This window comes from Berghia stephanieae, chromosome 10, assembly GCF_034508935.2.
Source record: "Berghia stephanieae isolate SIO BIC M18660-M18661 chromosome 10, UCSD_Bste_1.3, whole genome shotgun sequence".
Lineage (NCBI taxonomy): Eukaryota > Metazoa > Mollusca > Gastropoda > Nudibranchia > Aeolidiidae > Berghia > Berghia stephanieae.
Window position 1 is genome coordinate 19,629,278 of NC_088369.1, and position 13,642 is coordinate 19,642,919.

Consider the following 13,642-nt stretch of genomic DNA (forward strand, 5'->3'; position numbering starts at 1 on the left):
CACAAATTAAAAGAGGTGCAGGTCAAGTACATAAAAAAAGTAATGGGCTTGGATATCTCAAAAATAAGTTTATGAAAATTATAAGCCGAACTCTTTAAGATTTTCTTAGTGGTTTTGATTGTCTTTAAATGAATGTCCTTATATAACAATTTTTAATGGAATTCTTATAATTCATTGATTCTGGGATAAATATAAGTGAATCACATTTGACTATGTTTCTGGTTTATTAAAAAATGTCTACTAAGACAATGCTGTGATTGGATTTCAGTTTTACCCTACTCAAAATCCTTACTTTTATGTACAGGTGAACTGATATCTCAAAAACGCCTCAATCTACTGGTATAAAATTTATATGTCTACATTCTACAGATATTCAACATCATTTCCATTACTTTTATTTAAAAATCTTAAGTGTTGAACGTGTTAAAATATTCTCTTAAAAATTTTAATTCACTTAAATTTATGTATCAATTTCATGGGTTATCCCTCTTGCTTTTTAACAACATCATAATTATGACTATATAATACATGAAAACTCTTTTAATAAACTGTTTGGTAGTATAAAAATATTTTTGCTACACTTAATAACGGCGATACTACATTATTTTGAAATTCAGAAAAAATCGATCAAAACGGCGAAAAAATTGTCTCCCTCTCTCAGTGTAAAGCTATGACTCATCATCACTAGACTGGCTAGATTTACCTGGCGAACTAAACTGAAAGCAATAAACGCCTGTGGTTTGCATTCGTCATAAGGAAGTAATGACTTTAAGTTTGCATTTATTTATTAATTTTTAAATTTATTTATTTATTTTTAAAATCTAGAATGATAATTTCTATTTAATAATCCATTTTTTTCTTTAAAATAAAAATGTCTGAACCTGACTAAATATTTTATCTTCTTTTTCCTTCTAGTATTCTTATTGTTCTTGGGACTGTGTTTGGTGCTCTGATCCAGTGAGTCATTTTGATTTATAATGGAAACTATAGATTTCCTTTTATATTTAATCCATTTTGTTTTAGAATACACTTTTTTTGTTATCAGTTTTTAAATTAATTGCTCGGTGTAGTTGAATTGAATTTAAATGAATTTTGGATTTGTACAGGTCATTATTTTATATATATTATATATTTTTTGTTGTTGTTGAAAAAATGTAAATTTATTATCATCATAAAATTAGAAGTAATAGTATATACCTAAAATATTATATAATATTATAATAATTATAATGATATATTTAAGAAGTATTTTATCAGTTCCGGACTCCAACAACTACAACTAAATCCTATTTTTAGCTCTATCGGGAGATGTATTTTTAAAACACCACAAACATCTGGTCCTAGTGCAGTTAAAGTTTGATGTTGTTGATTTTATCCAATCTCTCTTAATCATTTAAAAAAATGATTTATTAGATTGTAGTGACAAAGACTTTTTATTTATTTTCAGCTTTACAGATGCACAGGAAACGTTTCCAACATTTTTCAGGCCTCATGAATTCTTCGTATTTTTGTTACCTCCGTAAGTGTAAAATTAAATTGGAATAAAGCATTTGGTAATAAATATATCAAAATATACCCCCATCATTTTTAAAAAAAGTATTATTTATTATATCTTGTAAGCTTAAGACGATCGAATGCAGGATAACATTCCACACAGCGTACACAACGACAACAGTTTAGTTGAGACGGTATCCCGTTCCTGACACCTGCTGACCCGGTCACGGTGAGCGGTCAATCACCGAGAGGAATTTACCTAACGGGGATTGCCGTTTCACTCAATTTAACAATGTTTTGTTTTTATTGTCTGTTAGACACCCATATTGAATGAGTTGAAATATTACTACTTGGTATAAAAGTTTATATTTTCTACTTTTACTGTGTGTTTTTTATTTTTTCATAGTATTACTAGATTTCTCAATATAAGTTATCAATGGACGGTAACAAATTACACAAAAAATATAGCGGGTGCAACATTTCAAAAATTAGAGAAAAAAAAAACGTTGCTATGGATTTGTCTCAATTTTATGTATTATAAAGACAAGATGTAAATACTTCTCCTCACAAAAAACGTATTTTTCCTCAACAAAAATATATCCGCTACGAGCATTCAAACTCGTCAGTGTAGTTTGGGGCTGGTCTTTAACTGCATTGCGTTGATGACAAATCGCATTTTATTCATATCATTGATAATGCTGGATGCTCTTTTGTTTGGTGACAGGTCTCTGTGCCTTGTTCTCCAAGAAGTCTAAGTCTAAACTTATATTGAGTGATGTGTGGTATGCAGTGGTACTCAAGGAGGTGTTGTTTTGGGATTATTTTGTTTGGAAAATATTTTCTGTATGTATCCGTGTAATGTTTTATTGCACTTTGAATATATTGGATTGTGTCTGCTTTGATTGATTTTGTGTGTGAAATAAAGTTGTGCACATGACTATAGGCCTTGTTTATATTGTCGAAAATTAATCCAATACTGCATGCGTCGTCAATGATGAGTGTGTCGTGGGTGCAGTTCTTTGTTTGTTGGATAGTTGTAAGTGTAGACTTTTTCTTGTATTTGTGGCAGTGGTTGCCAATGAATGATCTGCTGTGGTAAGCCTGTGGTGTAATGCGGTATTCTGTCCAATTCAGAGGCAATAGGACCATCCCTGAGGGTCAGTGGCTCGTGCATGAGATTTGAAAGTCTCTCCTGCGTTTTGGAGTTTGTTGTTATATTCTACTCTGTCGATATCAAACATGCAAGTGCAACCCGTTTCAAGGTTGATTTATTTATTATTAGCGTCTTGGCAATGAGAAAATACAAAGAAGCTAATGAGTCGTGTGTTCAATGTGCTTTATAATGTGTACTTTTTACACATAAATTATGAGTGTGCTCCTTGCTTGTCCAATGCCGTGTCAGTCCCATAGACTAAAAGAATGTCATTAGAATAATTTGAACATTTAAATGGTTTCTTGCGGGCACGTTTCTATTTCTGTGTTAAACAAATCATACCACATGTCCTACATAATGAATTCACTGCTTGGTTATGACTTGCAATTGTGTGGTCCATGCTGTAAGAGAAAATTCAAAATTGACTGAGCGATGTAAGCAATGATATAGTGAATTAATGAATAAAATGAGTTCTAAAACACTCTGTATTACTTCTCATATCCGCGCATACATAACAGCGTACATAAAATTTGGAACAAGAAAAACCAAATACTTCACCCAATTTGGTGAAAGAAAGGGGGGGGGGGGCAGGAAAATTCTAACCAGCAGTTGAGCTAAGTTGAGGCCCAACACACAATGTCATTTAAAATTAAACATTAGCAAGATAATTCAAATTATGCAATTTAAAAATCAAATTAACTCATCATTGAAAAAAATAAAAAATAAAAATATAATTAACAATAAAACCGCAGCGAAATATTACGTTTCAAGAACAAGGCTAAAGAGGTAATATCATTATTACCTGACCTACCGCGGAAAAATAATCATTACAAAATAATGAAAACTGAAGAGTAAATGAAACTTACCTCATTTCGTAGTAAAACTTGTGCCTTGTGAATCACACCAAAAAAAATTTGAAGTTTATAGCAACGTTTTTTTAGAATCCTGAGGTAATTACAAGTAATTTTATTTAAATGTTATAGAAAAATAGGTGAATTTGAATCACGGCTTGTGGAATAAGTACTGGAGATATTGAAATAAAAATTGGACCGATGGAAAGAGGAGGTCTGCGAGAATTCTTTGCATTTTGGGTGGAATTGCATCGTCACGAAGATCGTGAGGTTAATTGGTACGGAAATCATCCATTGGTATCACCCAATGCACGTCAAATCTACGTTCTGGGAATTGATATCGGCTGACCGCTGTTGACCCCGGTTACCTGTCGGGTGAGGTTACGTCGGCGCTCGGAACAGTGGGAAACTAAACGGTCAGATTTATAGTGCAGTTTAGACGCCGTGTCCAAGATAATAGATATATCAAAGTTTTGAGATTACCCACAATATTTCAGTTTAATTCCTCGTTTCAATTTTAATATAATTTTCATCTTTTTTTTTTATGCATTGACGTTTTCCTCATGCATTTGTAAAAAATAACTATGAGTATTCAGTGATGCCAAAACTCCGGTTTCACCGGAAAAAACTCCGGTCTGGAGCAAAAAATTCCGGGCTCCGGGCAACTTCCGTCAAATTCCGGCGAGGTCAAATTGTTCCAAGGACACATTCCCCCCCCCCCCCACCACCACATCATCATCACTGCCACTAGAATTATAACCATCATCACCACCACTACTACTGCAACCAGCACCACATCATCATCAGTACCACAACTACTACTACAACCACCACCACCACATCATCATCATTATTACAACCACCACCACCACATCATCATCACTACCACTACCATCACTATTACAGCCACCACCACCACATCATCATCACTTCCACTACTACTACAACCATCACCAACACATCATGATCACTACCGCTACTACTACAACCACCACCACCACCACCACATCATCACTACCACTACTACTACAACCACCACCACCACCACATCATCACTACCACTACTACTACAACCACCACCACCACCTCATCATCACTACCACCACTACTACAACCACCACCACCACATCATCATTACCACTACTACTACTACAACCACCACCACCACCACATCGTTATCACTACCACTACTACTACAACCACCACCTCCACCACATCATCATTACCACTACTACTACAACCACATCATCATTACCACTACTACTACCACCACATCATCATTACCACTACTACTACAACCACCTCCACCACATCATCATTACCACTACTACTACAACCACCACCACCACATCATCACTACCACTACTACTACAACCACCCCCACCACGTCATCATCACTACCACTACTACTACAACCACTACCACTACTACTACAACCACCACCACCACGTCATCATCATTACCACTACTACTACAACCACTACCACTACTACTACAACCACCACCACCACCTCATCATCACTACCACTACTACTACAACCACCACCACATCATCATCACTACCACTACTACTACAACCACCACCACATCATCATCACTACCATTTGTACTAAAACCACCATCACCACCATATCATCATCACTACCACCACTACTACAACCACTACCTCATCTTCATCACCACATCATCATCATTACCACCACTACTACTACAACCACCACCACATCATCATCACTACCACTACTACTTCAATCACCACCACCACCACCATATCATTATCACTACCACTACTACTACAACCACCACATCAGCACTACCACTACTACTTCAACCACCACATCATCACTACCACTACTACTACAACCACCACATCATCACTACCACTACTACTTCAACCACCACATCATCACTACCACTACTACTTCAACCACCACCACCACATCATAATCACTGCAACTACCACTACTACTACAACCACCACCACATCACCATCATCACTACGACTACTACTTCAACCACCACCACCATATCATCATCACTACCACTATTACTACAACCACCAACACCACATCATTCTCACTACCACTACTACTACAACCACCACCACCATATCATCATCACTACCACTACTACTACTACAACCACCACCACCATATCATCATCACTACCACTATTACTACAACCACCAACACCACATCATTCTCACTACCACCAGTATCTCTACCATTAAGGTTCTGCGCTTTACTTCATTTAAAATAAGGAAACTTTGGGATTGTATTTGGCAATGTGTTATGTATCATAATATAATCCTAATCAGTTATCTATTTAGAACTATACAATATGTAAACACAATGCCAAATACCATTCCAATTCCTTTTTCTTTTGTGCGGAAATTCCTCTTTCGGCATTGAAATTCCTACGAGTGGTGTCTGAAACTCCTGTGAGCCAAATTTAAAGTTGGCGTCTCTGAGTATTACATTGTAAGCTTCATTTCATTCACCTTAACAACGCCACTATCACATTATCTCATTCATCTGTAGTGTTTCATTCATCCTGTTTTGTTGATAAAGGGGAAATCCGAAAGGTTCACAGTATCTGTCTTGTCTAATAAATTGAAGCTTACAATTCAATACACTTCATTATTTTTTCCTTCGAGCTTCAAGCAGCAACATTTTCATCTTTCATTTGTAAATCACTACTTAAATTAATTACCTTTATTGAATATTTTTAGATATTTGAAAAACAAATTCTTTCACAGCATCATCTTGGAAGCTGCATACAGTCTTCATGACAGAACATTTATTGAAAACTTGGGGAGCATTCTTCTCTTTGCTGTGGTGGTGAGTTGAGATCGATGTTAAGTTGGATAAAATAATGAAAGTGGTTTCAAATAATATTATTATTATTAATGATATTAATGATAATAATAATAATAATAATAATAATAATAATAATAATAATAATAATAATAATAATAATAATAATAATAATAATAATAACAATAACAATAATAATAATAATAATAATAATAATAATAATAATAATTATAAAAATGATAATAATAATCTTTATTAATCCAAAAAATGAAAATTCGTTTACCGAGGTGGCATGCATAAAAATGTATGAATATAAAGTTAAGAATTTATGGTGACATATATAAATTTTACAAAGTGAAATATGTTGTCCCTATGACCCCTAGTTTGAATTTATATATAAATGTTTTATAGAATTAGAATTAATGGCAACACTTTATATATTTGTTTTATAAATTGAGATAGATTATTCTTTTGTTCTCTAATCCAAACTTGTGTGTGAATATTTAATGACTAAAGTAAAGATTCCAAAACAGTGCAAATGTGGAAGATTTAAGGTTCAGTCAGTCCATTAAAAAAACAAAACTGGCATATTTTTAAAACTTTTATTTTAAGTCAATCTGGAGTAGAGACATTATTTTTGTATTTGCTGCAGATATTGTGTCAAAAGGAAGATACAATAATGAATATATAATTATGAAAGCTTTGAAAAATAAAGAACAACAAAATACCGACATTTTTATACAAAAACAAGATATTGTTTAACACATTATGGCGTTATTTGGTTTAATGATTACAATCTTTTAAAGCTTATCTATATATATTTTTTCATTTGCAGGGAACTATACTGGCCTGTGTATTTGTTGGTAAGTATGAGCTAAATGGGAAAATTTGTTAAATATTTCCAATATTATTTGTCTATAAAACTATAATTATTGAAAAATGTCATGGATTTGATTAATGAGATTTTTAACATTTTAGATTAAGATAAAGCAATATGTTTGAATGTAATAGAGAGGTAAATTAACGTTATCCACTTTTTTTTTTTGGGGGGGGGGGGGGCAGCTTGGTTTCACATTCCATTGTCTGTAAGAATAGAATACAAATAAATAAATAACATATAAGTTGTTCTGCCCCTTATTATCATAGAAGAGTTTTTCGCATATGTTTATTCTTCAGAAAGTCCAGGACGCTGCCTCTGCGCAATATCCCTTTCTTCTTCTCCTCCTCCTCCTCCTCCTCCTCCTCCTCCTCCTCCTCCTCCTCCTCCTCCTCCAGCTCTTGCTTCTCATCCGTCCTCCTTCTCTCCTCCACCTTTTCCACCTCCTCCTCTTCTCTTTCCTCTTTCGTCTGATTATGTTGCTCTTCTTCCACCTGCTTTTCTTTTTGACCTTCTATACTTCTCCTCCTCCTCCTCCTCCTCCTCCTCCTCCTCCTCCTCCTCCCTCACCTTCCACTAACACCTCCTTATTTTCTTTGATATATGAATCATTTTAGGCTTAAGCTTATTTGGATTAGCCAACTCTGGAGCCATGGGGTCCATTGAAGACTTGGGGTTTGTGGAGCTGATGGTTTTCTCGTCTCTGATCGTCGCTGTGGATCCTGTGGCTGTAAGTCTGGCAATATTTATCACTCTCATAACATTTGTGTCAGTGCATGACACAATCACTCGGAAGATGAACATTTTGGATTTGCATTTTTTTCTCCATTTTCTGAAAGAATGCTCACTAGAGCATTTTAATCTTTATTTGAAGTAAATCGGGTGATTTTTCATGAAGTTATGGTGAGATGTATGGGAAAGGTATCCAGCAACTTTTCTCAAATTTCATACTTTTTCAACTTCACTGACTGTAAAATAATATATAGAAGTGAAATTATGCTTTGGTATTTCCAGAAAGGGTTGATTTAATCATTTATGACAAGAACTCACTTTTGATATAAATTGGCCTTCTAACTAAACTTGGCAATATCTAAGTTCAAACCTTTTCACCATCCGACTGATTATGTCATTCACTGTAACATATCATATCCAGTGAAGTGGTAGTCCTTCAGAAACAATAGGCCCATAGAGCCGAAATTTATCCCGGTGTCTATAGCATGAATCAAAAAAAGCAATTTCTTGCTATCCTTTAGATAGGATGTTAGTCTATTGCAATTTATTTCCAGACCTGCCTTTTATTCCAATTTTCAAAATTAATTAATTTTTTTTTTACACTCCGTGTCTGCATAATATTGTTTTTCACTTTGATATTCTGAGTGTTTTTAAAAAAAAATAGTAATATCCATTCAGAGGTTATTTTTTTTTCTAAATTGTGATTTTATATGGATTTGACCCCATAGATTTGTTGGCATTCCCATGAAAAACCTATCTGATATAAATGGCCAAATAACTAATATTTAAAAAAACATAATCTGAGGCCAATTTAACCCCAAGGTTGAGTCTGTGAGAAGTTTCAATTTAACACAAACCAAAAGACTTTTCTTCAATTCTGAATTGATTTGTTCATGTAAAAACAAAAAACATTCTTTTAAAACACAGTGGAACCCTGTTAAAGCCAACTCTGTCAGACCAGAAAAATTAGTTGACTTTAAGCAAGGTCGACTTTATCCATTATCAATGGAACACACTTGGATAAAGAACAGAACATTTGGGACTAACAAGAGGTGTTGTTGACTTTAAGATTGTTGTCTTAATGCAGATTCCACTGTGTCTTGCAATGAAAATAATCATTTAGCCTGATCATTCCACGATTGGGGGTCCCAATAGCTCAGTTGGTAGACCACTTCCTTCACACGGAAAGGGATCGAGATCGATCCCGGATGCAATCGAGATTTTTTTTCTGAACCCCCCACCTTGTCCACCCAGCAGTGAATGGGTAGCTGAGTCTGTTAAATTTGGCGGAAATTACTTTGCGATAGACTAGTGTCCTATCCAAAGGATAGCAAGCAATTGCTATTGTCTGTTTCACGCTATAGAAACTGGGATAATCTCTTCTCCATGGGCCAAGTGACTCTGAGGGACTAAAAGATCTACACAATATTCTACCATAGGGTATATGAAAGGAAAACCAGTGTATATATATCTTTTTTTCAAATGCTGTGAGTTTTAAATACTATTATCTGGGTGGGGATCCTGACCTCCCATGGCGGGCAGGGAGGTACATACTGTGTCTTCTATCCCCTCATATCCTTTCCAACAAGCTTTCTGTCTTTGTCTTGGAATGAGATTACGGTACTTGATTTTTTCCTGGCTCTCGTCGGAGTCCTGGCTGAGAGGGAAACACTCAAATGCATAGTTATTGTTTTGGGAGATGATATTTTTTTCCTTCTAAATCATCTCCCTGTTATGTATTATTATATTTGTTATTTTTAATGTATAATGTAAGCATTTGAGTGTATTCCTCTTTGTTGGATTTTGTGCTTGTGTCCAGATGAGACTTATAGGTGGTCTCAACTAAGTACTTTGATAGCGTGCTCTTGGAATCTACATCTGATCCCTATTTGTTCCCAATTCCCCTCTGTCTTACTTTTTCTTGGGTGCTATATTTGTAATTCTACAACTTTTTACTATCCCTTTTTCTTCCTTTTTACTGGTGCTGATATAACCTTAATGTGTTGCAAGTGCCGTAAAACCCTTAAAATCAAAGTGAAAAACATTTTAAATACTATTCTTCATTGTCCTCAGGTCCTGGCTGTATTTAATGAAATTGGTGTAAACCACGTCCTGTACTTCCTGGTGTTTGGGGAATCCCTTTTAAATGGTGAGTGTACAATGGGCTCCACACGATATCCTCTATTCTCAAATTTATAATTGAGCTCTAATATCTAATATTTTGTAAGTCATACCGACATCCTTGCTGTTAGAAAAAAATTGTAATATATTAAGAAATATCTCGTAAACTTTGCCATTTACTTCAAATACAACTTGCTAGATCATGGGATTTCACTGCCCGACACTCCTTATTGTTCTTTTTATAAATAATTATGGATATGTTTGATAAATTCTATGATATACAAGTTTCATTTTTAAAAAATACAAACAAATTGAGCTTTTATGGAGCACAATGTCCACTAAACATGCTCAAAGTGCTTTACAAAGGGTCCGTGACCAACAGCAACACGTAACATTAGAATGAGACATGACGCCTCTTAGTCGATATTATAATTTTTTCTGACAAAGACAATGCTGTTAATGGCCAGGTACTCATTTTACACCTGAGTATGGTGAGAGAATGTGATTAAAGAACCTTTTCCAACAACTCAACTATGCGCCGAGCGAGGCTCGAACCCAGAACTTCCTGATCCGAAAGCGAGTGTCATTCCACTAGACCACATAGTTGCACTAGTCGATTGCACTCAACATGAATTACAATTGAACAAATTTGTTCAATTGTCCATTCCTGTGAAGATGGGAGAGTTAATCATTACAACTAGTTATTGGGATGAGACCTGACCTAGTGATACATTCAAAAGACACACACACACACACACACACACACACACACACACACGCACACACACACACACACACACACACACACACACACACATTAAACAAGAAAAACAATATATTGTTTATTCTTAGTATTGAATACACCAAAACCCCAATTGTTTTTTATGTACACCAATGAATATAACAGCTACAGAAAGAACAAAATACCAAAAATGGAATGTTTAAGGCTCAAAATCCTCCTTCAGCCAATAACAAAAACAGTAAAAAGAAAACATTAATACATCACTTTAAATACAGACATATGTCAGAAGTGTGTAAGGCACGTTGTTTTCCATTTGGCTTGGTATAACGTTCCAATGTCTCTTCTTTAGTTAATGTAAATATGCCACCCATTGTGTTGATTCAATGTTTTGTCAGAATGAAGCACCAGTCAAATAGAATCGAGTTTGATATCAATACAGTAGTCAATACAACATTTTAGTTTTTTATCAACAACGTTGAATTTTAGTAAAATTTTGAGATTTAGACTTCACCTCTGTTCCTAAAAGCATGTTCAATCTGGCATGACGCTGGTTGGAGGCATTATTCCTTCAGAGCCACCAGGCCTGTGGAGTTGGGAGTTTATCCCAGTTTCTATATCGTGAAACGGACAATAGCAATTACTTGCTATCATTTGGATTGGATGCTAGTCTATTGCAAAGTACTTTCCACCACATCTAACAGATCAAGCTACCCAATCACTGCTGGTTGGACAAGAGGGTCAAAAAGAATATCTCGACTGCACCTGGAATCGATCACGGTCCCTTTACTTGTGAAGAGTGTGCTCTACCAACTGAGCTATTGGGATCTCTCCGATGGAGGCGTTTAGTCCAACTATAACTAATTTTTTTTTATTTCAACCCCTTTTCCAGATGGTGTGACTGTGGTTCTGTATAAAGTCTTCCAAGCTTACAATGTCATGGATGAAATCACCGGAGCTCATGTGAGTCATTGTTGGAACAATTAATCTCTGTCAGATTCATTTAAAACCCACTATCTTTGCGAAGGACTAAAGGCTATTGCTCTGGGTGGGGTTCCTGACCTCCCATAGTGGGCAGGGGGGTACATACTGTGTCTTCTATCCCCTTATATCTGTTTTCCAACATGCTTTCTGTCTTTGTCTTGGAATGGGATTGCTTGGTTTTGTCCTGGCCAGAGGCCTAGCTGGGAGGGAAACGGTCAAATCTATAGTTCTTGTTTTGGAAGATGATATTTTTTTCCTTGTAAATCATCTCTCTGTTATGTATTATTTTATATGTTATTTTGAATATATAATGTAAGCATTTGAGTGTATTCCTCTTTGTTGGATTTTGTGCTTGTGTCCGGATGAGACATAGGTGATCTCAAACTAAGTACATTGATAGTGTGCTCTTGGAATCTACATCTGATCCCTATTTGTTCCCAGTTCCCCTATGTCTTACTTTTTCTTGCGTGCTTTAATTGTAATTCTAGAACTTTTTACTTTCCCATTTTCTTCCTTTTTACTGGCGCTGATATAACCTAATTGTGTTGCAAGCGCGTAAAACCCTTAAAAACAAAAAAAAACCCAAAAGGCTATTGCGAACAGGCACTCGTTTATTTTAACATACCCTTTATTGTGAAGATTAACATAGATTGAGACAAATCTTTTGATCAACTAACAAATAAAACAGGTCCAGTAATGAAGTTTGTAGGTGTTGTCAACAGGGTGGCCAGATGGCAGTTTCCAAAGTCAAATGAATAATGAAAGGACCGATCATTATACTCTAGCAGATTATCTAACTTATCATATGATTCAACAGGTGATAGAATTACCCTTAATTTAAGAAATGTTTTTAAGTTACTCGTATATCAAACTGTAAAAATAGTTTTATCTTTTTTAGATTTGCCAGTAATTCTGTGCTTGTTGGCAAAAGTTTTAACACGACTGTACTGTATGGAACAATTTTGACCTTCAACTCTATTGTTTTTAAAGGGATGGATTTTAGTTGACAAATAGTATTGTAATAAACACTCTTGATGCATTCCTATTCCTGGGTTATTCCAATCTTTCCTTGGACAAATTTCCACTTGGGGACGGATAAAGGGAGTTTATTTTATTTTTTTAATTCTTGATGACAACAAGACTGAAATCTGGATTTAGCTACAGACGAAAAGCAATTTACATTGTTTGATTATCGTACTCTCAACTAATTTCTGATACCATAATTAGTACCTTTATTGTTATGAAAAGAATAAGTAGTCCTTCCGAGCCATGAGGCTCATTGAGCCAGAGTTTATCCCAGTCTCTATAGCAATAAACAGACAAAAGCAATGGCTTGCTACCCTTTGGATGAGACTTCAGTCTATCGCAAAGTACTTTTTTTTCCAGATCTTATAGACCCAGCTATCCAATCACTGCTAAGTGGTGGGGGGGGGGGGGGGGGGGGGGGGGGGGGGGGGGAAGAAGGAGGGCAGTGGGAGGGGGAAGGGGGGTGGTCTTGGCTGCAAAATTTTGACTTCATCTGGGATTCAATCTCAGTCCCTTTTGATGTGAAACGAGTGCTCTACCAACTGAGCTATTGGGTTCCCCCCTCCCCTATTATATTGCAGGTAATGGTAATTTTAAAACTTTTAAAATTTCAGATTGTTCTTGGCATAGTCAAATTCTTTGTGGTGTGCCTGGGTGGATGGTTTCTTGGTGTCCTGGCTGGGGTGGCCTCGGCTGTTATCACAAAATACGCCACGCATGTCAAAGGTAAGTTAGTCTGTAAAAGGTAGTATTGTGCGGCTATGTGGTCTAGTGGTATGACACTCGCTTTTGGATCATGACGTGGTGGGTTTGAGCCTAACTCTTATGTATAATTATTATATATAAATT

The 13,642-nt window shown here is 35.6% G+C and overlaps 1 protein-coding gene across 1 annotated transcript in view; it reads left to right on the forward strand.

Moving 5' to 3' along the window:
- The window catches only part of LOC144980771 (Na(+)/H(+) exchanger beta-like), a 51,110-nt gene that overhangs the window by 3,894 nt on the left and 33,574 nt on the right, over nucleotides 1–13,642 (forward strand). Inside the window, exons 4-11 of the mRNA XM_078928551.1 lie at nucleotides 916–957; nucleotides 1,448–1,519; nucleotides 6,257–6,338; nucleotides 7,150–7,177; nucleotides 7,809–7,921; nucleotides 9,997–10,072; nucleotides 11,676–11,746; nucleotides 13,408–13,519. Of these exons, the coding sequence (XP_078784677.1) occupies nucleotides 916–957; nucleotides 1,448–1,519; nucleotides 6,257–6,338; nucleotides 7,150–7,177; nucleotides 7,809–7,921; nucleotides 9,997–10,072; nucleotides 11,676–11,746; nucleotides 13,408–13,519 (596 nt within the window). The remainder of the gene's footprint in view (nucleotides 1–915; nucleotides 958–1,447; nucleotides 1,520–6,256; nucleotides 6,339–7,149; nucleotides 7,178–7,808; nucleotides 7,922–9,996; nucleotides 10,073–11,675; nucleotides 11,747–13,407; nucleotides 13,520–13,642) is intronic.